General features: G+C 37.7%; 2 protein-coding genes and 3 long non-coding RNA genes across 5 annotated transcripts; all 5 read left to right on the top strand.

Annotated features, from left to right (window-relative positions):
- Window positions 1–835: 835 nt before the first annotated feature.
- Window positions 836–1,739, top strand: LOC108944236 (uncharacterized). Its single transcript, XR_011415710.1, has 2 exons — window positions 836–1,165; window positions 1,281–1,739. It is a non-coding gene; the product is annotated as an uncharacterized lncRNA (long non-coding RNA).
- Window positions 1,740–5,161: 3,422 nt separating this feature from the next.
- Window positions 5,162–22,575, top strand: LOC104100446 (NADH dehydrogenase [ubiquinone] iron-sulfur protein 8, mitochondrial). The gene is made up of 8 exons (XM_070185627.1): window positions 5,162–5,409; window positions 6,430–6,529; window positions 20,128–20,181; window positions 20,292–20,383; window positions 20,508–20,621; window positions 21,623–21,690; window positions 21,771–21,882; window positions 21,966–22,575. Exons 1-8 carry the CDS (start codon window positions 5,356–5,358, stop codon window positions 22,059–22,061), a joined length of 690 nt encoding a protein of 229 aa, XP_070041728.1. The 5' UTR covers window positions 5,162–5,355; the 3' UTR covers window positions 22,062–22,575.
- LOC108943561 (uncharacterized) lies at window positions 9,649–13,499 on the top strand. Its single transcript, XR_001967496.3, has 2 exons — window positions 9,649–13,178; window positions 13,353–13,499. It is a non-coding gene; the product is annotated as an uncharacterized lncRNA (long non-coding RNA).
- LOC138899398 (uncharacterized) lies at window positions 13,670–14,162 on the top strand. Its single transcript, XR_011410910.1, has 2 exons — window positions 13,670–13,786; window positions 14,011–14,162. It is a non-coding gene; the product is annotated as an uncharacterized lncRNA (long non-coding RNA).
- On the top strand, window positions 22,368–23,789 carry LOC138906954 (uncharacterized). The gene is made up of 3 exons (XM_070196653.1): window positions 22,368–22,426; window positions 22,480–22,530; window positions 23,225–23,789. The coding sequence occupies exons 1-3, from the start codon at window positions 22,368–22,370 to the stop codon at window positions 23,787–23,789; spliced, it is 675 nt and encodes a 224-aa protein (XP_070052754.1).
- Window positions 23,790–23,998: the final 209 nt, after the last annotated feature.

Here is a 23,998-nt window from a genome sequence, read left to right as displayed (position 1 = left end):
ATAATCTCCACATATAAATCGGTATTGGTTTATACAATTTTGTGGTTGGAATTTGAGGAGATATAATCTCCACATAAAATTTACATTAATTAATACAACATTTGATTTCTCTTTTTTATTTTTCTCATAAATGATAGATCCATAATTATGCAAAATTTAAATATTATTTTATGAGAAATAGAATTAGACAAAAGAAGATTTAGGAAACACTTAGAAACAAAATATAAATGCATATGCTATCGCCTTTAACAAATATCAATGATTTATTTAAAAATCTTGTATTGTGAAATAAGAATGCGGATTAGTAGTATATAAATCAATCATAATAGTAAGAAATTATTTATTTTGCTTAAAAAATAAACAAGTATTTTAGATTATACAATATACTAATATGTAATATATCAAACTAAAAATCTAAACAAGAAATAATGCATACAATAAACGAATCCTACATTACAATACCTATTACTAATATTTATATTATTAATTTTTGCACAATTTGTCTAAAAAAAATGGCCCCTAAGTTAATAAGCATGTCGGGTAGTGTAGGGTAATAAGCATGCCCCTAAGTTAATAAGCATACCGGGTAATGCAGGGTAATACGCATGCCCCTAAGTTAATTACCCGGCATGCTTATATTATCTAGCTTTCAAATGATTGTATAAAAAAATCTCTGTTTCAATATCTAGCATCTAGGGTCCTTACTGTCATACTTCCCGGCATAAATATCCATGTTTTAAATGGCGAGCCACATGTCGCCTCATGAATGAATGTCTCCACTCAAACAAAATAAATTCACATATCACAAGAACCACCCCGCTACCGACCCAATACCCCTAATTAATTAGACCCAAATATAAAATATTTCCCTGTTTCCACCTAAACACCCCGTCTGAACCCCTCTTCTCTCACCCTCTTCTCTCTAGGGTTCCTTCAACATGTCCTCTTCTTAATTCTTTCACTTCGATTCATTGAATCCCAGGGTTATTTTCACCTAATTTCTTCTAAGTTTCATATTTATCTAACCATTAGGAATTGTATAATGTCAAAAAAAATTGTGCATCGAAGAGGACATGTTATTGCAGTGAAATTGCCAACTTCTTCACTTCCAAAAATATTGATAATCCTGGAAGGAGATTTTACAAGTGTCTGAAACCTAAAGTAAGTTTTATTTTTTGAATATTCTTAAATTTGTTGTTTTCTAATTTTCAGCTTTTACTCTTTATATTTCAGTTGGGGATCTTAGGTTTACCCATTATTGGTTTTGGTTTTACAACAAGATTCTCGTGGTTACTTGTAGTGGCACGGTGATGTGCTATCAGATAGAGCATCGGTGGTAATTAGTAATTTAAAGACTAAATTGGAGGCAGCAATATTTAAAATTCAGACTTTGAATACTTCATTGGATGCGGATAAGATATAAAGAGATAATTGAAAGCAAGAAAATTGATACTTTGGAAGGTATGTGCAACTATCAAGTCAACAAATCAAGGGAATTAAAAGAGAAGAGAAAGTGGTGAAGATGAAGATGTTGATTATGATGTCATGTGCTCTGTTAGTTAGATTTGTTGTATCACAATTGATGAAGTGATGTATTATATTAGTGTTGTTGTAATTTTTTTATGTTATATTGTAATTGACTTGGTAAAACGGGTGTAGTCAATTTTCCCATTAATATGATGTATTCTGTTGTTCATCCTAAACCCTATGTGAATGATGCTCATGTTTTTTTAGTCTTATTTTGCAACACTTTCCATCAGACTCGCAGCATCAATGACATCTCTAATGTCTTCCATAGCAGTGATAAAAAATACAGGATTGATCCCTGCCAATTGATCCCTAATGTCTTCCATAACAGACATTAATTTGTCATATTAATATGGAGACATCCCTGCATTTTTAACGTCCCTCTACAACACACAAACACATTACCAAATCAGCACACACACAACACAAAACCAATACAAAATAACTGGAGAAATTTACACGCGCTTGCAACTATTGAATCATCACACACAAATACAAAAAGATACATAGAAGCAGCTAATCAACACACACAAACACAAAAGATACACAAAAGTAACTAGATATTCATACAACTTCAATCTGAATACCAGTTACAATTAAAATAGATAATTGGATGCCACACTATAACATCACGAAAAACTTACACAACCTGAATCATAATGTGACATCCAAATCTTTTAGCGTACTGTCAATAAGCAGTAATTATATCTGTATATTACCAAATTATCAAAATACGAGTACTGTCATAAGTAGTAATTACATCATTAAAAACTAATACTTTACATCCAAATACTACCGATATTGTCAATTCCTTGGCTTCAACTTGCTTCTCTTTTTTTTACATTCCATTTCCAACTGATTTATAGTCATTACAGCCTTTTCTTTTCCAAGTTAAGTTGTTTGATGAGTAACGAAGTTTTGTTTCCTCTGAAGCTGATTTCCCTTGTAGAAGTTGGTATTGTTTGTTGCTGCCTTTTTTGAAGTCTAGTGAGGGTTTCTGAGATAACCTTAGGCCTTAGAATATGGTCTTCTTCCTGTTCAAAATATGAAATTGGTGTAGACATAAATACACCATTGCTGGTTTGACTATTTTGTGTCTTTTGAGGGGCTGACAAATTAATGTCTTATTCGGTTGGATTCCCTACATCTTCATCAATTAAACCTCTTCTAACATGCTTCGCTTTTGCCTTGGGGACCATTTTTTCTTGCCTTGGCTGCCATATAAAAGAATCAGTTAGATGAAGAAATGGTAATATATAACTAACAAAGTTTAGTATAATAAGTAGTTACTTTGTCACAACTCCTAATGTTATGATTTGGCCGTCCACAATTGCCATATGTCATCACTCTACCCTTCATTATGACATGCTTCACCTTAGGCCTGCCAGCAAGTTTGACCATTTATGGTTCCGTTGCTTCAGAAGGGTCTATTTTTCACAATGTTTCTCCCTTCACACGTTACAACTTATACTTGTATCTTAGCAGAAATGCCTCCTTGCTATGATACCAACGCTTTTCATTTAAAGGATCAATTTTCTTGTATTGCAATGCCTTAATTGTATGTGGGCATAGGATCCCAGTAAGGTCCCGTGACTTACAAGTGCACCTCTTCATCACTAGATTGACAATATGCTTGTCAATTGCCTCTGATATCTCATGTCCTTAGTCTCCATTGATCTGAACCTTATAACTGATGTGTACTATCTTCAAGTACTCATTATACAACTTCATTGATTAAGGATTGAATTCACCAGTCCATTTCACAACTGATTCCTTATGTTCTCTTAACATATTCATTACTTTGACCCTAATAGTCTCCAACATCCCAATGATGGGCTTGAACTTTGCTTCTAGTATCCAAGAATTTAAAGATTCAATTAGATTATTGTCAACAACATGATTCTTGCATACTGTACCAATGTAGGCTCTGCACCACATATAGGGTGGACAATTCAACAGATCCTTGGCAGCAACTACATCTAAATCCCCCAAGTTCTTCAGTTGGTCGTTGAACTCCTCTTCATATGTTGACCATGCATACCACTACAACAACTTCTTCAATTCACCTTTAATCTAACTTCTGCACCAATTTGACTCAATGTGCCTTACACAGAACGTATGAACTCTTTAAAGTCATTCAAACCTTCAGAAAATTCTTTCTTCTGTTGTGCAGTAGTTGACTCTAATTCTTTAGAGCCATACTCTTCAGAATCATGCACATATTCAGATTCACTCTCACTCTCACTACAATCTATTCCAGCTTCATTAATTATAGATAAAAAAGATTCAATATTTTAGAAAATATTTGAAACATCTACAACTGCATCACATTCATCCACAACAAATATATCAATTGTACAGTATTCACCATACAAGAGACATTGACTTTCTAATACCATCATCCCCTACTATTTCATAATAAGTTTCGGAAAGACCAGTTACTATCAATTGTTGAACACCCATAAAACATAACTCATAAATAAACTCATCAACTAAGTCTTTAAAGGACAGTAAATCAGGATCATACCCTTTCCAAAAATAAACTAGTTTCTTGCTACAAAGGAGATGTGGTTCCTTGATCCACTCACCATCATGATTGAACCTCAAGTCAACATTAACTATTTTAATAACCTAAAAATAATTAAGTAAACAATATTAATAATCTGGATAATATTAAAAAAGAAGAAAGCAAGTTAGGAAATAGGTAACTGAAAATAGGGACCACAAAATATACAAAATCAACAAGGGACCCCTCGAGATACATACATCATCAATTGAGAATAAACAAACCAACAAGGGACTCCCTCTGTAAAGATACATACAACTACTTCAAAACCAATAAACAAACATGAGACCACAACTATGATTAAAAAATCTGAAAAGGAAACATATTTTTCACCCACACAACTAACATAAATCAACTTTTTGCTCACAAACAACATGCACAAGGGAACAAAGAGCCCATCTTCCCACTTATCAAATAGTTGTTTAACATAAAGTGCCCAAAAAATAGTAACAAAAGCCGAAATGCATTAAACCAATTTTCGGGACCATATGTTAAAAGCACATGCATACAAAATAAATACCGAAGTGACATAATAAACAACAAAATATATCAGGAATACACAAATCCAAACACAGAAAATGGGCATGCCTGACAGAATATCGAAAAACCCCAGCGACAATTGACAGTTGTTTAAAAAGGATACCACTAACTCAAAAAATAATTAAATAAATGACAGATGTAAGAAAAAATGACATAACCATCAGAAGATTTTATCTGGAAAGCCTCGTGCGTTACTAACACGATTACATTGTGGTGAGAGAGAAGAGAGTGAGAGAAGAGGGGTTTAGACGGGGTGTTAGGTGGAACTGAGAAGTATTTTGTGTTTGAGCCTAATTAATTAGGGGTTTTAGGTCGGATATTAGGGCATTTCTTATGATATATGGGTTTATTTTATTTGAGGTGGGATATTCATTCAGGAGGCGACACGTGGCTCGCCGTTTAAAATAGGGATATTTATGTATGAAAGTATGACGGTAAGGACCCATAGGCCAAACAGTGAAACGGATGGTTTTTTTATACAATATTTTAAAGTGTCCCTTTTCCGTTTGTTTTTTAAACCAGGGTAAAAATGGAGCCGGCGTCAGTAACGTTGTACTGAAGCGTTAAAAAGAGAAAAAAAGAAACGAAGCGCACCGTCTTAGGATCCGTGACTCGTCTCATAAGCCGGTGACCCAATCGACTATTAACTGTAAAGCGGGGCCATTTTAGTTTGCTGCTAATTGCTCTCTGCTTTTGAAGGGAGGAAACTCTTGTCAAATCCAATGGCCGCCATATTAGCTCGGAAATCTCTCTATGCTCTTCGCTCTCGTCAGCTTGTAAGTCTCCTTTTATTTGCTCATTTAATTTATACTCGTCTGCGATTTATGTGTCATCAATTTTTGTAAGAATGCTCCTACGAACCCTAATCTTGCATTTGACATCAATTTCAACCTTCGTGATAGTCAATTTCATCAGTTATAGTCTGATTTACCCTTACGTTATCCTCAAGAGACGGTAATGAAAACGAAATCGTATTTAATAATCAGTGTATGCTTTGATTATTTGATATGTCGCCGTGTTTTTTGATTATGGTGTTGGCTTAAATACTTTTGGAATGAGGAAGTTAGATAGAAAATAGGTGGGAATGGATGTTTGTAGAAGCAACGGAGATGGTGAGTGATGGATTACCATTCAGGTTTCCCCTAGTTAACATTTTTTCTCCTGATAACGTAGAAATCCCCGAGAGCCAGTGGGGCAGGATGCAAAACTCGATGGATAATGGGTCTGTCCCTCTCTATCCTTCTCCACTTAAATACCAACCTTTTGTCTGCCGCAGCAGGGTTCAAACCCATTACGTGCACCTCATCGTCACATCATGTATTGTGCTCTTACTACTGGATCAAAGCCCTGGGTCCTTTAGTTAACACTGCGGCTGTCAGTTCTTTTGTTCTCTTATACATGTCTTTGGTTTATGACAAATGACGGATAGCCTGGTGGTAAGGACCTCTACCTTCAATTATAAGGTTGAGGATTGACTTACATGAGAATCAAAGTGGCAAAGGTCCACTGTTGGGCTGTTGATGGGGGTGCGGGAAATAAAAACATTTCCTTCATTCTTTTAATTTTTTTTAAGGATATTATGTACAAATGCATGCTGTTTGTTGAGAAATTTGCCGGGAAGTGAGAGAGGCAGCAGTTACTGGACTACTTTTTAGGTTCTTGGTCAGTATGCTTTCTTGTATGTGTGCATACACATGGTTACTTGCTCACACTAAATGTGCATGTATTTGTGCATTTCTATGTTTTGTAGTGTAAGAGAATGGTTTGACACCTTACTCTTTCTATGGGGACTATAGGTTTTGGCAGGACAAGCATGGCAAGGGACTAATGCATGTAATGGAACTCTGCTTGGTACTAGAACATTTGCTACCAAGCATTCGTTTTCAACTGACAAAGGTTTGTACTCTGCTCTCCTAATCCATCCTAGATCTATCATCCCCTTTCTCTATGTGTCTGTTAGCATATGAGGCGTGTTTGAAAATGACTTAGCTTTAGAGAAAGGTTGTAGTTCACTACTAATGAGCTTTAGTGGGGATATGAATTTTAAGCACTGTGGTATGCGATACTTCTTTCTTTCCTATTGGGTTGTCCACTTAGATGAGCTCAATTGCCAAGGGAGGAGTTGAAAATGAGTTGTGTAGAATTTGTTGGGAACATGGGACATATTTGGATTTTAGAGTTAAACAAGACTAGATTAGACCGATAGGACCCTGTGTGATATTTAAAATGATTATTACCTTCCTAGGCAAATTTTGAAAGGAAGGTTGAGCATTTTGCCATGGAGGGAAGTATATTAAATCTGTCTACACATGATAGCGATGTTGTGCATAGTGTTAATGTACGCTGTCACACCTCCTTTTTCCCGAGGGGATAGGGAGTTTTTCCAATTTAAGTGACATTAATCGAAATGAGATTATTTATTTATTTCAGAGTCGCCACTTGGAATAATTTACGGTGTCCCAAGTCACCGGTTTATTTTAAATCCCAAATCGAGGAAATTGACTCTTATTTATGGTCTGCGAACACAGAAGACCGGGTAAGGAATTCTATTAACCCGGAAGAAGGTGTGAGGCACTCCCGGATTCCGTGATTTTAGCACGGTCGCTTAACTAGTAATAATTGGCCTAATTATCTGATTTATACATATTTGAAACCTATTGTGCATTTTTATCTTTTAACCGCTTTTAATATTTATGAAAATTATTTGAACAAGTCGCGATGTCGAACACTCGTTTGTTTTTGTACACATTGCGAATTGTGCCACGTGAAACGTACCCGCGATTTACAACATGTTCATTTTTATTATTATTCGAAGTTATGATCGGGTCACATGAAATGCACACCCGAATTCGGATTACGTATCATGGCTATGCTACGGGAACCGTACCCATAGTCACGATATTTATTATTAATCGCGCCTAAAGCAAGATACGAATGTATACTAATTCGAGTCATAAACCTTTCTCTTTTTTTTTTTTTTTTATACGTCCAAAGCAAGCTAAGTAAAAATATAGAAAAATAATTTAAAGCTATTTTTTGGATTTTTTAGGAGTAATTTTATATTAGGGCAAAAATTAGGTGCTCACAGCTGCCCTTCTTTGCTCGGAAACATGAAGAGTTTTCGGGCAAAGATAAAGTGAGCAATTACGAGCAATATTTGCCCGTTTGATACTCCATGGGAAGCATTTTGGAAAAGTTCGACCGAACCTTGCTTCGGAGGTTGCCTACATATCCTTGGCTATAAAGGAATCAGGTCAGTGTAGTTCTGGATGTTTTGGTAGCTGGGACTACCGAGACGCTGTGATTTCACTGCTGCTGCTCTTTCTTGCTGAGCTCCCTATTACACCAAAGTCAAAATGAAAAAGAAACTAACTAAGCCTATCAGCTACGAGTTACAAGATTCCTATCTATGAGTCTTCTGAAGCTTGATCTTGAGTCTTGAATGGTTTTTCATGCGGACTTTTGATTTGAACCTTGATGCTTGCTAGTTGCAGGTGCTAGTTCTTTCTTCTTCAGTTTTTCGGATCAAGACGGGACATGCAAAGCTTGTGACTTCAGCCATGTCTTGAGCAGTTCACATCTTTCATCGGCTTCTACATTTTGGATTCACTTTTTTTTTTCTTTTATTCTGGATTGAGACTTCTTCCTTTGGTCATCTCGGACTGTCAGCTCGCATTCTTGAGGCGAGCTTCTGCTACTTCTAACTTGAATTGAATTCTGAAATGACTTCCCTCGTTCTTCAGGTGGGCGCCTGCAACTGACTTGAAACTTGAAATGGATTCCCACGTTCTCCAGGTGGGCGCCTGCCAATGACTTGAAAATTGAAATAAACTGGAAGTTGACCCTATTCTTCAGGCGAGCACCCTGCTGCTTACACTTGAAATAAACTTGAACTTGCGGTAGACTTGAGCTTGCAACCTTGTTCTTCAGGCGGCTCGCGCTACTTCTGATTTGAATTGAAAAACTGGAGATTGCCCCTATTCTTCAGGCGGGATCCTGCTGTCTCTGACTTGAACTTGAAAACTAAAAGTTGACCCTGTTCTTCAGGCGGGCTCCTGATGCCTATCTAACTTGAACTTGAAATAAATTTCCTCATTCTCCAGGTGGGCGCCTGATGCTGACTTAAAACCTGAAATGAATTCCCTCGTTCTCTAGGTGGGTGCCTGATGACTTAAAACTTGAAATAAATTCCCTCATTCTCCAGGTGGGCGCCTGCTGACTTAAAAACTTGAAATGAATTCCCTCGTTTTCCAGGTGGGCGCCCGATGTTGACTTAACACTTGAAATAAATTCTCTTATTCTCCAGGTGGGCGCCCGATGACTTAAAACTTGAAATAAATTCCCTCGTTCTCCAGGTGGGCGCCTGATGACTTACACTTGAAATGAATTCCCTCATTCTCCAGGTGGGCGCCTGATGCTGACGTAAAACTTGAAATAAATTCCCTCATTCTCCAGGTGGGCACCTGCTGATTTAAAAACTTGAAATGAATTCCCTCGTTTTCTAGGTGGGCGCCTGATGCTGACTTAAAACCTGAAATGAATTACCTCGTTCTCCAGGTGGGTGCCTGATGACTTAAAACTTGAAATAAATTCCCTCATTCTCTAGGTGGGCGCCTGCTGACTTAAAAACTTGAAATGAATTCCCTCGTTCTCCAGGTGGGCGCCTGCTCACTTAAAAACTTGAAATGAATTCTCATTCTCCAGGTGGGTGCCTGATGTTGACTTAAAACTTGAAATAAATTCCCTCGTTCTCCAGGTGGGTGCCCGATGACTTAAAACTTGAAATAAATTCCCTCGTTCTCCAGGTGGGCGCCTGATGAATAAACTTGAAATAAATTCCCTCGTTCCCCAAGTGGGCGCCTGATGACTTAAAACTTGAAATAAATTCCCTCATTCTCCAGGTGGGCGCCTGCTGACTTAAAAACTTGAAATGAATTCCCTCGTTTTCCAGGTGGGTGCCTGATGTTGACTTAACACTTGAAATGAATTCCCTCATTCTCCAGGTGGGCGCCTGATTACTTACACTTGAAATGAATTCCCTCGTTCTCCAGGTAAGCGCCTGATGTTGACTTAAAACATGAAATAAATTTCCTCATTCTCCAGGTGGGCGCCTGCTGACTTAAAAACTTGAAATGAATTTCCTCGTTTTCCAGGTGGGTGCCTGATGACTTACACTTGAAATAAATTCCCTCATTCTCCAGGTGGGCACCTGCTAACTTAAAAACTTGAAATGAATTCCCTCGTTCTCCAGGTGGGCGCCTGATGATTTACACTTGAAATGAATTCCCTCGTTCTCCAGGTGGGCGCCTGATGTTGACTTAAAACTTTAAATAAATTCCCTCATTCTCCAGGTGGGCGCCTGCTGACTTAAAAACATGAAATGAATTCCCTCGTTTTCTAGGTGGGTGCGTGATGTTGACTTAACACTTGAAATGAATTCTCTCATTCTCCAGATGGGCGCCCGATGACTTAAAACTTGAAATAAATTCCCTCGTTCTTCAGGTGGACGCCTGATGACTTACACTTGAAATGAATTCCCTCATTCTCTAGGTGAGCTCCTGATGCTGACTTAAAACTTGAAATAAATTCCCTCATTCTCCAGGTGGGCACCTGCTGACTTAAAAACTTGAAATGAATTCCCTCGTTTTCCAGGTGGGCGCCTGATGCTGACTTAAAACCTGGAATGACTTCCCTCGTTTTCCAGGTGGGCGCTTGATGACTTAAAACATGAAATAAATTCCCTCATTCTCCAGGTGGGCGCTTGCTGACTTAAAAACTTGAAATGAATTCCCTCGTTTTCCAGGTGGGTGCCTGATGTTGACTTAACACTTGAAATGAATTCTCATTCTCCAGGTGGGCGCCCGATGACTTAAAATTTGAAATAAATTCCCTCGTTCTCCCGGTGGGCGCCTGATGACTTACACTTGAAATGAATTCCCTCATTCTCCAGGTGGGCGCCTGATGCTGACTTAAAATTTGAAATAAATTCCCTCATTCTCCAGGTGGGCGCCTGATGACTTAAAACTTGAAATAAATTCCCTCATTATCCAGTGGGCGCCTGCTTATTTAAAAACTTGAAATGAATTCCCTCGTTTTCCAGGTGGGTGCCTGATGTTGACTTAACACTTGAAATGAATTCCCTCATTCTCCAGGTGGGCGCCTGATGCTGATTTAAAACCTGAAATGAATTCCCTCGTTCTCCAGGTGGGTGCCTGATGACTTACACTTGAAATGAATTCCCTCATTCTCCGGGTGGGCGCCTGATGTTGACTTAAAACTTGAAATAAATTTCATCATTCTCCAGGTGGGCACCCGCTAACTTAAAAACTTAGAAATGAATTCCCTCGTTTTCCAGGTGGGTGGCTGATGTTGACTTAACACTTGAAATGAATTCCCTCATTCTCCAGGTGGGCGTCTGATGCTGACTTAAAACCTGAAATGAATTCCCTCATTCTCTAGGTGGGCGCCTGATGACTTACACTTGAAATGAATTCCCTCGTTCTCCAGGTGGACGCCTGATGTTGACTTAAAACTTGAAATAAATTCCCTCATTCTCCAGGTGGGCGCCTGCTGACTTAAAAACTTGAAATGAATTCCCTCGTTTTCCAGGTGGGTGCCTGATGATTAACACTTGAAATGAATTCCCTCATTCTCCAGGTGGGCGCCTGATGCTGACTTAAAACCTGAAATGAATTCCCTCGTTCTCCAGGTGGGTGCCTGATGACTTACACTTGAAATGAATTCCCTCGTTCTCCAAGTGGGCGCCTGATGTTGACTTAAAAGTCTAAATAAATTCCCTCATTCTCCAGGTGGGCGCTTGCTGACTTAAAAACTTGAAATGAATTCCCTCGTTTTCCAGGCACCACCTGATGTTGACTTAACACTTGAAATGAATTCCCTCATTATCCAGGTGGGCGCCTGCTTATTTAAAAACTTGAAATGAATTCCCTCGTTTTCCAGGTGGGTGCCTGATGTTGACTTAACACTTGAAATGAATTCCCTCATTCTCCAGGTGGGCGCCTGATGCTGATTTAACACCTGAAATGAATTCCCTCGTTCTCCAGGTGGGCGCCTGATGACTTACACTTGAAATGAATTCCCTCATTCTCCAGGTGGGCGCCTGATGTTGACTTAAAACTTGAAATAAATTTCATCATTCTCCAGGTGGGCACCCGCTGACTTAAAAACTTAGAAATGAATTCCCTCGTTTTCCAGGTGGGTGCCTGATGTTGACTTAACACTTGAAATGAATTCCCTCATTCTCCAGGTGGGCGTCTGATGCTGACTTAAAACCTGAAATGAATTCCCTCATTCTCTAGGTGGGCGCCTGATGACTTACACTTGAAATGAATTCCCTCGTTCTCCAGGTGGACGCCTGATGTTGACTTAAAACTTGAAATAAATTCCCTCATTCTCCAGGTGGGCGCCTGCTGACTTAAAAACTTGAAATGAATTCCCTCGTTTTCCAGGTGGGTGCCTGATGATTAACACTTGAAATGAATTCCCTCATTCTCCAGGTGGGCGCCTGATGCTGACTTAAAACCTGAAATGAATTCCCTCGTTCTCCAGGTGGGCGCCTGATGACTTACACTTGAAATGAATTCCCTCGTTCTCCAGGTGGGCGCCTGCTGACTTAAAAACTTGAAATGAATTCCCTCGTTTCCAGGCACCACCTGATGTTGACTTAACACTTGAAATGAATTCCCTCATTCTCCAGGTGGGCGCCTGATGCTGACTTAAAACCTGAAATGAATTCCCTCGTTCTCCAGGTGGGCGCCTGATGTTGACTTAAAACTTGAAATGAATTCCCTCATTCTCCAGGTGGGCGCCTGATGTTGACTTAAAACTTGAAATAAATTCCCTCATTCTCCAGGTGGGCACCTGCTGACTTAAAAACTTGAAATGAATTCCCTCGTTTTCCAGGTGGGTGCCTGATGTTGACTTAACACTTGAAATGAATTCCCTCATTCTCCAGGTGGGCGTCTGATGCTGACTTAAAACCTGAAATGAATTCCCTCATTCTCCAGGTGGGCGCCTGATTACTTACACTTGAAATGAATTCCCTCGTTCTCCAGGTGGGCGCCTGATGTTGACTTAAAACTTGAAATAAATTCCCTCATTCTCCAGGTGGGCGCCTGCTGACTTAAAAACTTGAAATGAATTCCCTCGTTTTCCAGGTGGGTGCCTTATGACTTACACTTGAAATGAATTCCCTCGCTCTCCAGGTGGGCGCCTGATGTTGACTTAAAACTTGAAATAAATTCCCTCATTCTCCAGGTGGGCGCCTGCTGACTTAAAAACTTGAAATGAATTTCCTCGTTTTCCATGTGGGTGCCTGATGACTTACACTTGAAATAAATTCCCTCATTCTCCAGGTGGGCGCCTGATGCTACAACAAAATAGACAAAACAAAAGAAACTTTTCTGCCCAGTTTGCACTAGGAAGATTTGTGAGTTGTTAGCAGAACTATAAATCACCTATGTTATTGATGAATGATGCAATGATGAGAGTAAAATTAAAGACTCGACTAGGATGTGCGTCTCCTGTGAGTAAAACCAAAAAATTTCGACTAGTAAATGCGTCTGCTAAAAAAACCCTGAATGTCTCAGACTAAGAAGTGCATCTCCTAGGGGTGAAACTTGAATGAATTAAATTAGGAAGTGTGTCTCCTAAAGAAATAAAAATCTGAAAAACCCAAACTAGGAAATTTGTTTCCTAGATTTGAGATTGAGCTTGCGGAAAACTATAAACTAAGCTTGACTAAACTAAAAACTGACCCTATTCTCCAGGCGGGATCCCTGATTTCAAGAAAACTAAAGATTGATAACTTAAGAAAACTGAAAATTGACCCTTTTTTTTTTTTTAATTATAAAAAATCCAGACTTCCCTTTTTTTTAAACTTATTATCCTAGGAGAAAATTTATCAGACTAGGTTTTAATCTTCGGAGAAAGATTCATCAGACTAAGATTTTGATCATAGGAGTAAATTTATCAGACTAGGTCTTTTTTTTTTTTTTTTGGTATCTTAGGAGAAAGATTCATCAGACTAAGATTTCTATCCCAGGAGAAAGTTCATCAGACTAGGTTTTCAATCTTAGGAGAAAGATTCATCAGACTAAGATTTCGATCCTAGGAGAAAATTCATCAGACTAGGTCTCTTTTTTATTATCTTAGTAGAAAGATTCATCAGACTAAGATTTCGATCATAGGAGAAAATTCATCAGACTAGGTTTTCTATCTTAGGAGAAACATTCATCAGACTAAGATTTTGATCCTAGGAGAAAGTTCATCAGACTAGGTCTTTTTTTTTTTGTTATCTTAGGAGAAAGATTCATCAGACTAAGACGTTTATCCTAGGAGAAACTTCATCAGACTAGGTTTTCTATCTTAGGAGAAAGATTCATCAAACTAAGATTTTGATCCTAGGAGAAAGTTCATTAGAATAGGTCCTTTTTTTTTATGGTATCTTAGGAGAAAGATTCATCAGACTAAGATTTTGATCCTAGGAGAAAGTTCATCAGAATAGGTCCTTTTTTTATGGTATCTTAGGAGAAAGATTCATCAGACTAAGATTTTGATCCTAGGAGAAAGTATCGTACTAGGTTTTCTATCTTAGGAGAAAAATTCATCAGACTAAGATTTTTATTGGGAGAAAATCCATCAGACTAGGACTTTTTATCCTAGGAGGAAAAATGTGAAGAGCAATGGAAACATTTTATGCACACTAGTAAGACAGATAAAGGCAAAGATTTGAGAAACTTCCTTTTGTCGGCTCCTCTTCTTTTTTTTTTGTTCTTTCTTTTCTTCTCTTTTTTTGTTGTTTTTGAACCAACTTCCTTGCACTGCTTTGTTCCTGTTTCAAACAAAGAAAATTTTGTCAGTTTTAAAAGTGGTGGTCGGTTTGTGGCCTTGAGTCTTGGGCAGCTTGTCTTTTGCTCAATCAACTTGAGTCAGTTTCAAGAGACTTTTTGCTCTGCATCAACCCTGATTGTTTCACACTCAGTACCATTTGTATTTGTGGCTCAATCAGCCTTATCTCAAAAAAGAGATTTCTTTTCTTGGATAACCTTTTCTGATATCTTGAATGGCTTTGCTTTTGGAGCAATTTGTCTGTCAGAGAGAATCACAACTGGTAAGAGCCTTTTGCACGATGTGCACACTTCATAGTCATTGTTCGGTACTACAGAGAATCTCTGATTAACCTTGAGGTTATCTTTGCTTGCTTTACCCGAATAGGCTGACATCTTTTGGGGGGAAGCCTTTGCGTGAATCCTCGAGGCATGTTGATAGTAACAACTGAGTGTGCTGACCAAATTTACTTTGTGCAACTGAAAAGCTGGTAGCAGATTTTGAAATCTTTTCTTACTTATTTTGACAAGGACTGACTCAGAGTGAAGGGACACAATGGTGCAAAGAAACAGTATATAACAAGAAGTGCCCCTGTCGGGAAGGACAGAAGGAAGAGTTTTTTTTTTTCAATAGCTAGCCTTAATGATCATGACATGCATTTTGGACTTAACGGTCTGATCTATCAAACTGACCAAATCTTTCCTTTTACCATTCTTATGATTTTGAAGTCGGGCTTGTTCGTGCCAATCCTTTGCATCGGCTTCACGACTCACTATCGACTAATGGTGCCCCGAGGGGTTTTCACCAACAAGTCTCTCTCATTTATTCATCTCTACTTACCGTCGTCTTAAGTGCCCGTGAGGGTTTTCACTAGTAAGACTCTCATTTTTTCTTCTTTATTTTTCTTTTTCTTTTGCTTTCTAGTGTGAGCAACTGACATTGTTTTATGTTACGTGACAATCGTTGCTCATTGCATGCTTCTCTTGGCATTCTTGAAGGCATATCGGGAGGTCTTTATTCGGAAGGTTTTTGGATAGGGTTGGAAAGAAAGGACGGCATAAGACTCAAAATACACTCAAAATTAATGAGGGGTTGTAAACTTACAATTCTTGGAATCGACTCTTTCAAAAGTGGAATAAAATCTTTGTCCCAGTTTCTGATACTGGGGATTTTTGGAATTTTTTTTTTTTTAATTCTTATTTGGTTGGACCGAACCGTGTAAGGCTGCCTACGTATCCTTTTTTTTAAGGAATCAGGTCTAACGTAGTTCAAACATATGACCTAACTTTTTTTTTCATCTTTCTTTCTTTTTCTTTGTCTTCTTTTTTTCTTTTTTTTTCTTCTCTTTTTTTTTTTTTTTTTTAGACAAGTTACCCCAACTTTTATTTTCTGGGGGCATGGACCTTTGACTGTTCTTTTGTTTTTTCTTTTTTTTTCACTTGAATTTTCTAAGAGTTGCCTAGTATGTACTCTTGGGGTATGTACTTTTCTTTTTATTTTTTTTATATTCTTTTTTTTTCATTTTTTTTTTGACTTTTGACTCTAAACTTGATTCCAAAAGAGGGTGGTCAAAGAAAATAACACAGGCTCAAAAGGGGTAACAAAGGATATAAATTGTTTGGGTAGCAGAAAGAGGGCCTCCCAGCCTCGGGAATGCCAATCATGTCGCTTTCTAGGTTTATTTCAGTGTAAAACTGTACGAGCAATACTTTCCTAGCAGTGAATGACCCTTGTCAATTTGGGTGACTTTTTCTTGGGTTTTGTCTTGATGTAGAAGATGCATTTTGCCACTAAACTGGTCCGTTTCAAGTTGTTTGGAATACACCTTCTTTTGAAAACACTTTGTCTTTAGTGCTAAACAGACTTCAACCCGTCCAATCATCCTTAAGCCCGATCTTCTTAATGATTCAAAAGGTAGAGATCCTTAACTTCCATGAGCATGACTGCTTTGGTTCCATGAAAACTTGGCTCATGTTTATTTTTCACAAGTTTCATGTCTATATTCATCTTCAAAAGTGTCTCTATCTCACGTTTATCCAATTCAAGACTAAATCAGTTTTATAAGGTCTGGCCAAAATTTCCGCATGCATGTCATGTCACTAGAACTAGCGTGAAAAGAACTATGCAAAAAAATAAACACCAAATGACTGACTACTTTTTTATTGAATAAAGGATAGCAGGGTCCAATCACAAAAAGAAGAAGAAAAGACGACAAAATAAGCTACCATGGCCAAAAGAGGAGTGACTTTCCAGTTACTAAGCGGCATCTTAGCCACACATTCGCACATCAGCATTACTACGACATTTAACTATTTTGATTGTTTTGGATTCAACACTCAAATTTTGACAATCATCCCGAGCAGGCCATGTCCTATTGCTCAAATCTGGTAAAGTCAACCCCACATTTGCCTCCATTTTCAAATTTTCACCGCCAAATTGCCTACTTGCTTTTTCATGACCTTGGATCAACAACAATGGTACTTGTTCAATTGGTTGAAAAGATGCTTTTATTTCCGAGAGATCTTGGATTGTTTTTGTGACTTGCCATCGCAAACCAACAAACCGACCACCTTTGACTAGCTTTTATTTTAAAACAACAAGCATGTTAGAATAAACACTTTTTTTTTCTTTTTCTCTTTATTTTTTGTTTCTTTCCTTTCTCTTTTTTTTCTTTTTTTTTTTAAAATCATTCGATCGAACCTGATGTGGGTTGCCTACGTATCATGTGGGAACATGAATCAGATCTTGCGTAGTTCAGGAGGATTATGAATAGGTAAATAAGCTAACATTTTTTTTTTTACTTTTGAAAACACTCAGACAATGAAAGCATTTAGGAAAAGAATATGTACTTTTTGCAATTTTTTTTTGTTAAATTTTCGAAAGAAAGGCTTTTAAAGAGGAAAGAAAATATTTTTGGATTTTTGGTTTTGGTTTTTTGATTTTTTTTTATTCTTTTTTAAAAAATTTTTGAAAAAAAAAGACTTCTAAAGAAGAAAGAAAATATTTTTTTATATTTTTGATTTTTTGTTTTTGAATTTTGGGAAAAAGATTTCTAAAAAAAGGTAGAAAATATTTTTTTCGATTTTGATTTCATTTGTTTTTTTTTTCTAATGAAAGACTCCTACAAATAAAATATTTTTTGGTTTAAAATTTTTCTTATTTTTTATTTGCTTGGGATTTTCTAAAAAAAAAAAGACTCCTAAAGAAGGAATTAAAGGAAAATATTTTTGAATTTTTAAAAAATGGGGGCCGGAACCGATTAGGTTTGCCTACGTATCTCACATCCGGTGAGAATCAGACCCGCATAGTTCTGCAATTTTGATGCACAAAAAAATATGAATTGTTTTGAAATGATTTTCTCTTTTATTTTTTGAAATTTCGACAGAGTAACGGGATTTTTTGAATACTGGGATTATCAAAATCGGGCGTTTTTCTATCCTACTTCACTCTTGGTTTTTCTCTTTTTTTTTTGATTTTTTTTTACTCAAGAAGCCGGTCAACATACAAGCCAAGCAAATTAATGCACAAGTAGCACGTAAAGAATGCATCAGGATGGTCCTTTAATTTTGGGTACACCTGTCCTAGACGGACCCAACCCCTGTGTTGAGTCCCCTAAGTCAAATGCACGTGATGCAAGCAAACGTACCTACTAGGGATCCGGCATGAGGCTGTGTTATTCTAAGTTTAAATCCTGGGTATATTGTTCTAGACCTGGCTTACCCGAGCGGACAACTCGAGCCGAGGGGGGGCAGCGTACCGGGAATACAGAAGCTTCACCGGCTTTGCAACTTATCCGAACCTCGTTCTAAAATTAGGATATGGCTCTAACAGAAAAGAAGCCACGCGAAGCGCACGCTTCCCAAAAAATTTAGAAGACTCAGAGAGAAGAAAGGTTTTCGTAACAGTTTATATACAGTTTACAACAATATCAAAGCGGTAAAGAGAGGCAATTAGCACATTAGGCTCAAACAAGTAATATCAGACAATCATGAAAGCCAAGCATAATAGTTATCTAAGCTCGAATTCTGAACCCTGAACTAGAGATTCTGGGTTCTTATCCCCAGCAGAGTCGCCAGAGCTGTCACACCTCCTTTTCCCGAGGGGATAGGGAGTTTTTCCAATTTAAGTGACATTAATCGAAATAAGGTTATTTATTTATTTCAGAGTCGCCACTTGGAATAATTTACGATGTCCCAAGTCACCGGTTTATTTTAAATCCCAAATCGAGGAAATTGACTCTTATTTATGGTCTGCGAACACAGAAGACCGGGTAAGGAATTCTGTTAACCCGGGAGAAGGTGTGAGGCACTCCCGGATTCCGTGATTTTAGCACGGTCGCTTAACTAGTAATAATTGGCCTAATTATCTGATTTATACATATTTGAAACCTATTGTGCATTTTTATCTTTTAACCGCTTTTAATATTTATGGAAATTATTTGAACAAGTCGCGATGTCGCACACTCGTTTGTTTTTGTACACATTGGGAATCGCGCCACGTGAAACGTACCCGCGATTTACAGCATGTTTATTTTTATTATTATTCGAAGTTATGATCGGGTCACATGAAATGCACACCCGAATTCGGATTATGTATCATGGCTATGTCACGGAAACCGTACCCATAGTCACGATATTTATTATTAATCGCGCCTAAAGCAAGTTACGAATGTATACTAATTCGAGTCATAAACCTTTCTCTCTCTCTCTATCTCTCTCTCTCTTCTTTTTTTATTTTTTTTTATTTTTTTTTTACGTACAAAGCAAACTAAGTAAAAATATAAAAAAATAATTTAAAGCTATTTTTTAGATTTTTTAGGAGTAATTTTATATTAGGGCAAAAATTAGGTGCTCACATCCGCGATTGGAATCTGTATTGTGGCTAAGAAAGTATGACCAAAGTAGCTCATAACATGGTATGTAGTTACTTATTCTGGATGGGACCATGCAATGCAAGTGGAAAACCCCTGAGTTCTCCTGTCTACTGTGCCATCAAATTTTCTGTTAGAAATTGTGAGAAAATTTAATGAGATGAATTACCAAGTTTCATGCATTCTGGTTTATCTTTCCAGGGCAATCCTAATTTAATATAGAAGGTTAGACTCATGCTCTAACTTGTCAAATATTCGCTGGAAACCTGAGGCATATACTATAAAGGTTAACGGCATTTGTTGTACACCTAAAAGCATGGACTTTGCTATATATAAATTGTCACCAAAAAGCTGATGAATGGGATGAAACTTGAGGAAGTTTTCTTTTTTCTATAAAAAAAAATCACGCTATAGCTGCAAACAGGGAATGCATTTTGAGTGAGGTAACTCAGTTGCATGCTTTATGTTGGATTTTATTTAATGGGGATTGGGGATTGCGCCATTTTCTCTATTGCACATCACTTTAAATGGGCAGACTGCCTGGGGTTTCTGATGCTGGGCAATGTGGTAACCAGTTCTTTAGGATGTGAATCGAATAGAATGTTTTAAATGACGCCGAACGGTAATTTACTCTGGTGGCAAAGTAGTTAGTACTACTCAACTCATAGTCATTGGTTTATTATTCGTAGCTCGCATGTTCTTGGTTGTTGGTGACTTAGTTTTTGGTGTTTTTTAGTAGAAATTTAATGACTCACTACTTTTTCTATCATCGCAGATGATGAAGAACGAGAACAGCTAGCAAAGGAACTATCCAAAGATTGGAATTCAGGTAAATCATTTTAAAGAACTCTCACCTTGCATAATGCGTAGCATTGTGATTCCTCTGGCAGTGCCTGTATGTGTTATGTCATGTGTTTCTGATTTTTTGACTAAATGCAGTCTTTGAGCGAAGCATAAATACACTGTTTTTGACTGAAATGGTTCGAGGTCTGATGCTGACACTCAAGTACTTCTTTGAAAAGAAAGTGACTGTAAGTCTCATGCTTCTACTGCCTTTTTACCTTAACATTATTTATGTTCAATTGCACATTGACTGGGTCTCCATCTCATCTAAGGTAGTATCATTCTACATGCTAACCTCTCGGTTTATTGCAGATTAACTATCCATTTGAGAAGGGCCCTTTAAGCCCTCGTTTTCGTGGAGAACACGCCCTTCGACGTTATCCTACCGGAGAGGAAAGATGCATTGCATGTAAACTTTGTGAAGCTGTAAGTGTCAAAATTGCTATGATTATAAATTTATAATTGCAGCTGCAGTTTTTGTTTTCACTATATTGATTCTCGAACTTGTGTCCGTCATTGTTCAATGTTGGTTATCTCATGAAACTTGTGATCTGGGTGACTGGGATATCTGCGTCGTTCTTCTACTGTTCCGGTTGAGGTGTTCGACTACTTGTATTCTGGGGTAGCTACTACCTGCTGCTTCCATTCTTTTATAGATGGACACAGTTGAAGTTTCTTCTAAAAAAAACAAGGGAGGTAGTATTGAAGCATGTCCTTTGGATAATAATTGTAAGAATATAGAAACTGCTTACCCCTCTTTTCTAGATCAAGTGTCCTGACCTTGGGTAGTATAATGATTGCCTGAATTGACAATACATGCATTACCGGGAAACTAGTACCATGTGGAAGCGTGTGATGGATGTCACCTAAATGATGTCTTTAGTAGTAAAAGCTACTTCTTGAAGTGCAAGGAAGAGACGTGAAATTATGGTAACCAATAGCCAAAATAAGAATGGTAAGCGTTTAAACTTCCTTTGTTGGCACTGGGGGTGAGTATCATTTGGTGTAAGCGGAAAATATGTTTCAAATGGAACTAATGTTTAAATTAATTAAATATATGATGGCATATAATTCAATACTTATAGAATGTATGAAATATATGATATCAGCATAGTCAATGATGAAATGTGGATAAAGAGAAATACTTTAGGGAGTTAGCACAATTGATGTGTCAAAAACCAAAATCTGGTGATCAGCTTGTCTATTCAAAACCAAAATCGACATCCCAAACCGGTAAAACTGCCGTAGCACCCCAAATTGGCACTGCTTTGGAGCTGTCCAATTTAAAAGCAGCTTTCGCTGGGAACTATAGGACTGCTTTGTTTAAGTTAAGATTTGTTGTGAATGATACTGCTAGCATTCTACATGCTGAAGTATACGACTGCTGCTGCTAATAAATGAAGCAAATTAATTGGGCCTCTTAATAGATTTGCCCTGCTCAAGCTATCACTATCGAGGCTGAAGCGCGAGAAGATGGGAGTCGTCGAACAACTAGGTACACTTTTGTCAGTCTTTGGGTGTCTCACATTAGATACTCAGACACCCATAATCATGTGTATATTATAACTTCTACAGATATGATATTGATATGACAAAGTGCATCTACTGTGGATTCTGCCAAGAAGCCTGTCCTGTTGATGCCATTGTTGAGGGGCCTAATTTTGAATTTGCAACTGAAACTCATGAGGTAAGTATTAGTTGTTTCTAAGCACAAATTTGAAATAAATAAATTGTGATTACTGGATTTGACTAATTTATTGTATGCATCAGGAACTCCTTTACGACAAGGAGAAGCTTCTTGAGAATGGAGATCGATGGGAAACTGAGATTGCAGAGAATCTGAGATCTGAAAGCCTATACCGCTGAGTTCGTTTGTCAAAGATACACTCAAAATTCTTGCTTAATTTATAAAATAAAAGGATTTGCTGAATGTTGATTATTGTTCTTCCACCTGTCTTATCTTGTGACAATCTGAAGACGGGTGCTGCTGCTGTTCTGTAATTCTGTTGGGGCAAGATGACTCATTTGTAGAGTACTATCCATGGCCATAGATTTAAGTGGCTGTAGCACGGCAACTCTTTCTGTTAGAAGGAATTGGGTTGGGATTCACCTATGTTTTTCTCCGGTCATCAACGGGTCCTTCATGGAAATGTCCTTTGACGAATAGTAGCTATGACTGTTCAAAACTTCAAATTGGATCTGGATGAATCATCTGGTGCTAGAGGGTTAAAGTTTGTTCATATTCTAGTGCTCTGTCTGCCCTTACAAGCATGATTTATCTCAGTGATGTGATAATTGTTGCTGCAAAGCAGCATTCTCTTCTGTTGAATTTACTGTAATTGGTTCTGTTTATTGATAGGATAACGTTGGTACGCTTGAAGGGTACAATTGTTCCTTAAAAATGCTACTAGTTTCGGGGTTTGAAAATCAATATCTAGAGGTCTCCGAGTTCGAATCCTAATCCTAGAATCGAGTCCTCTACTATAAGAGAGAGTTGCAACTTCTCTTGGTGGGTTTCTACACCGGATGATTAAAACAAAAAAGACAATAATGTGGAGTGATCGTCTGAGTTTCTCCCTTTCTTTTTATCCTTTCCAAATTTTGAGATTCTAAACAACGGTGAAACGCTTGGTCTCTATTGAAAGTGATTAATTATTTTTTATTAATTAATAGCTGTTGACAGCTGTCATTAATTAGCGGTTAGATTAGTTCTCTTTTTCTCCTTTCTATAAGAAAGAAAGATGAAGAAATGAGATTAGTTTTTATTTTTCCAAATTTTGTTCTCAATTGTTTCTCTTCTCGAAGCTTCTGTTCTTTCATGGCTTCAGCTCGATTCTCCCCTTCAATGGAGAATCAGCTCTAATCTGCTGATAATTCGAGTTTCATCATGGTATTAGAGCTAGGCTATTAGCTTTTCGCTCAACTTCTTTATCCAATTTCTTAGTTGAAATTTCATCTTCGTCTAGGGTTTTCGATAATCGCAAATTTGCGGAAGTCCATATTTTGTTTCAATTTCCTCACTGATTCAGCGATTCATCCTCTTTGTTTCTATCTCAAAAATTGCATTTGCCTAGAATTTCAAGGACTGTGGCTGGAGATCAGGAAACCGTCGTTTTGAGCAGTTCGACGACAATCGTCGACATAAGTAATCCTTTATACATGCATCCATCTGAAAATGCTGGAACTATGTTTGTTTCAGTGCCTTTTGATGGCATCGGTTACAGATCCTGGAGGAGAGGAGTGCTCAGGGCACTTTCAGTGAAGAATAAGATTGGATTCATAAATGGCAAAGTCAAAAAGCCCGATGCAAGTTCAACTACTTTAGGTCAGTGGGAGAGATGTGACGATATGGTAACCTCGTGGATATTGAATTCACTTTCGAAGGAATTGACAGATAGCCTTCAGTATGTCAATGATGCAAAAGAGCTTTGGCAAGAGTTGGAGGATAGGTACGATCAGACTAACGGGGCTAAACTGTATCAACTTCAAAAGGAGATCAATGATTTAAGCCAAGGAACACTTGACATTACTGGTTACTATACGAAGATGAAGAATTTATGGGAAGAATTGAATACCCTAAATGTAGCTGCTTAATGCACATGTCAGCGCACCTATGGGGCTAAAGATAATATGCACAAGGCAGAACAAGATCGAAGATTAATACAATTTCTAATGAGCTTGAATGAAGTCTACACTGTGGTAAGGGGCAGTATTCTTATGATGAACCCGTTACCCAACATTGCCCAAGCCTTCTCCATCTTAATTAAGGAGGAAAAACAGAGAGAGAAGTAAGACCACATAAC

Source organism: Nicotiana tomentosiformis, chromosome 1, assembly GCF_000390325.3.
Source record: "Nicotiana tomentosiformis chromosome 1, ASM39032v3, whole genome shotgun sequence".
Taxonomy (NCBI): domain Eukaryota; kingdom Viridiplantae; phylum Streptophyta; class Magnoliopsida; order Solanales; family Solanaceae; genus Nicotiana; species Nicotiana tomentosiformis.
This window is presented reverse-complemented; position numbering and strand designations above follow the sequence as displayed.

Coding starts and splice junctions, on each gene's coding strand:
- LOC104100446 (XM_070185627.1), top strand. CDS start 5,356: ATGGCCGCCATATTAGCTCGGAAATCTCTCTATGCTCTTCGCTCTCGT. Junction 20,384..20,507: donor TCTTTGAAAAGAAAGTGACT/GTAAGTCTCATG, acceptor GGTTTATTGCAG/ATTAACTATCCATTTGAGAA. Junction 21,691..21,770: donor GGGAGTCGTCGAACAACTAG/GTACACTTTTGT, acceptor TAACTTCTACAG/ATATGATATTGATATGACAA.
- LOC138906954 (XM_070196653.1), top strand. CDS start 22,368: ATGACTGTTCAAAACTTCAAATTGGATCTGGATGAATCATCTGGTGCT. Junction 22,427..22,479: donor TCTGGTGCTAGAGGGTTAAA/GTTTGTTCATAT, acceptor GATTTATCTCAG/TGATGTGATAATTGTTGCTG. Junction 22,531..23,224: donor TCTCTTCTGTTGAATTTACT/GTAATTGGTTCT, acceptor TCACTGATTCAG/CGATTCATCCTCTTTGTTTC.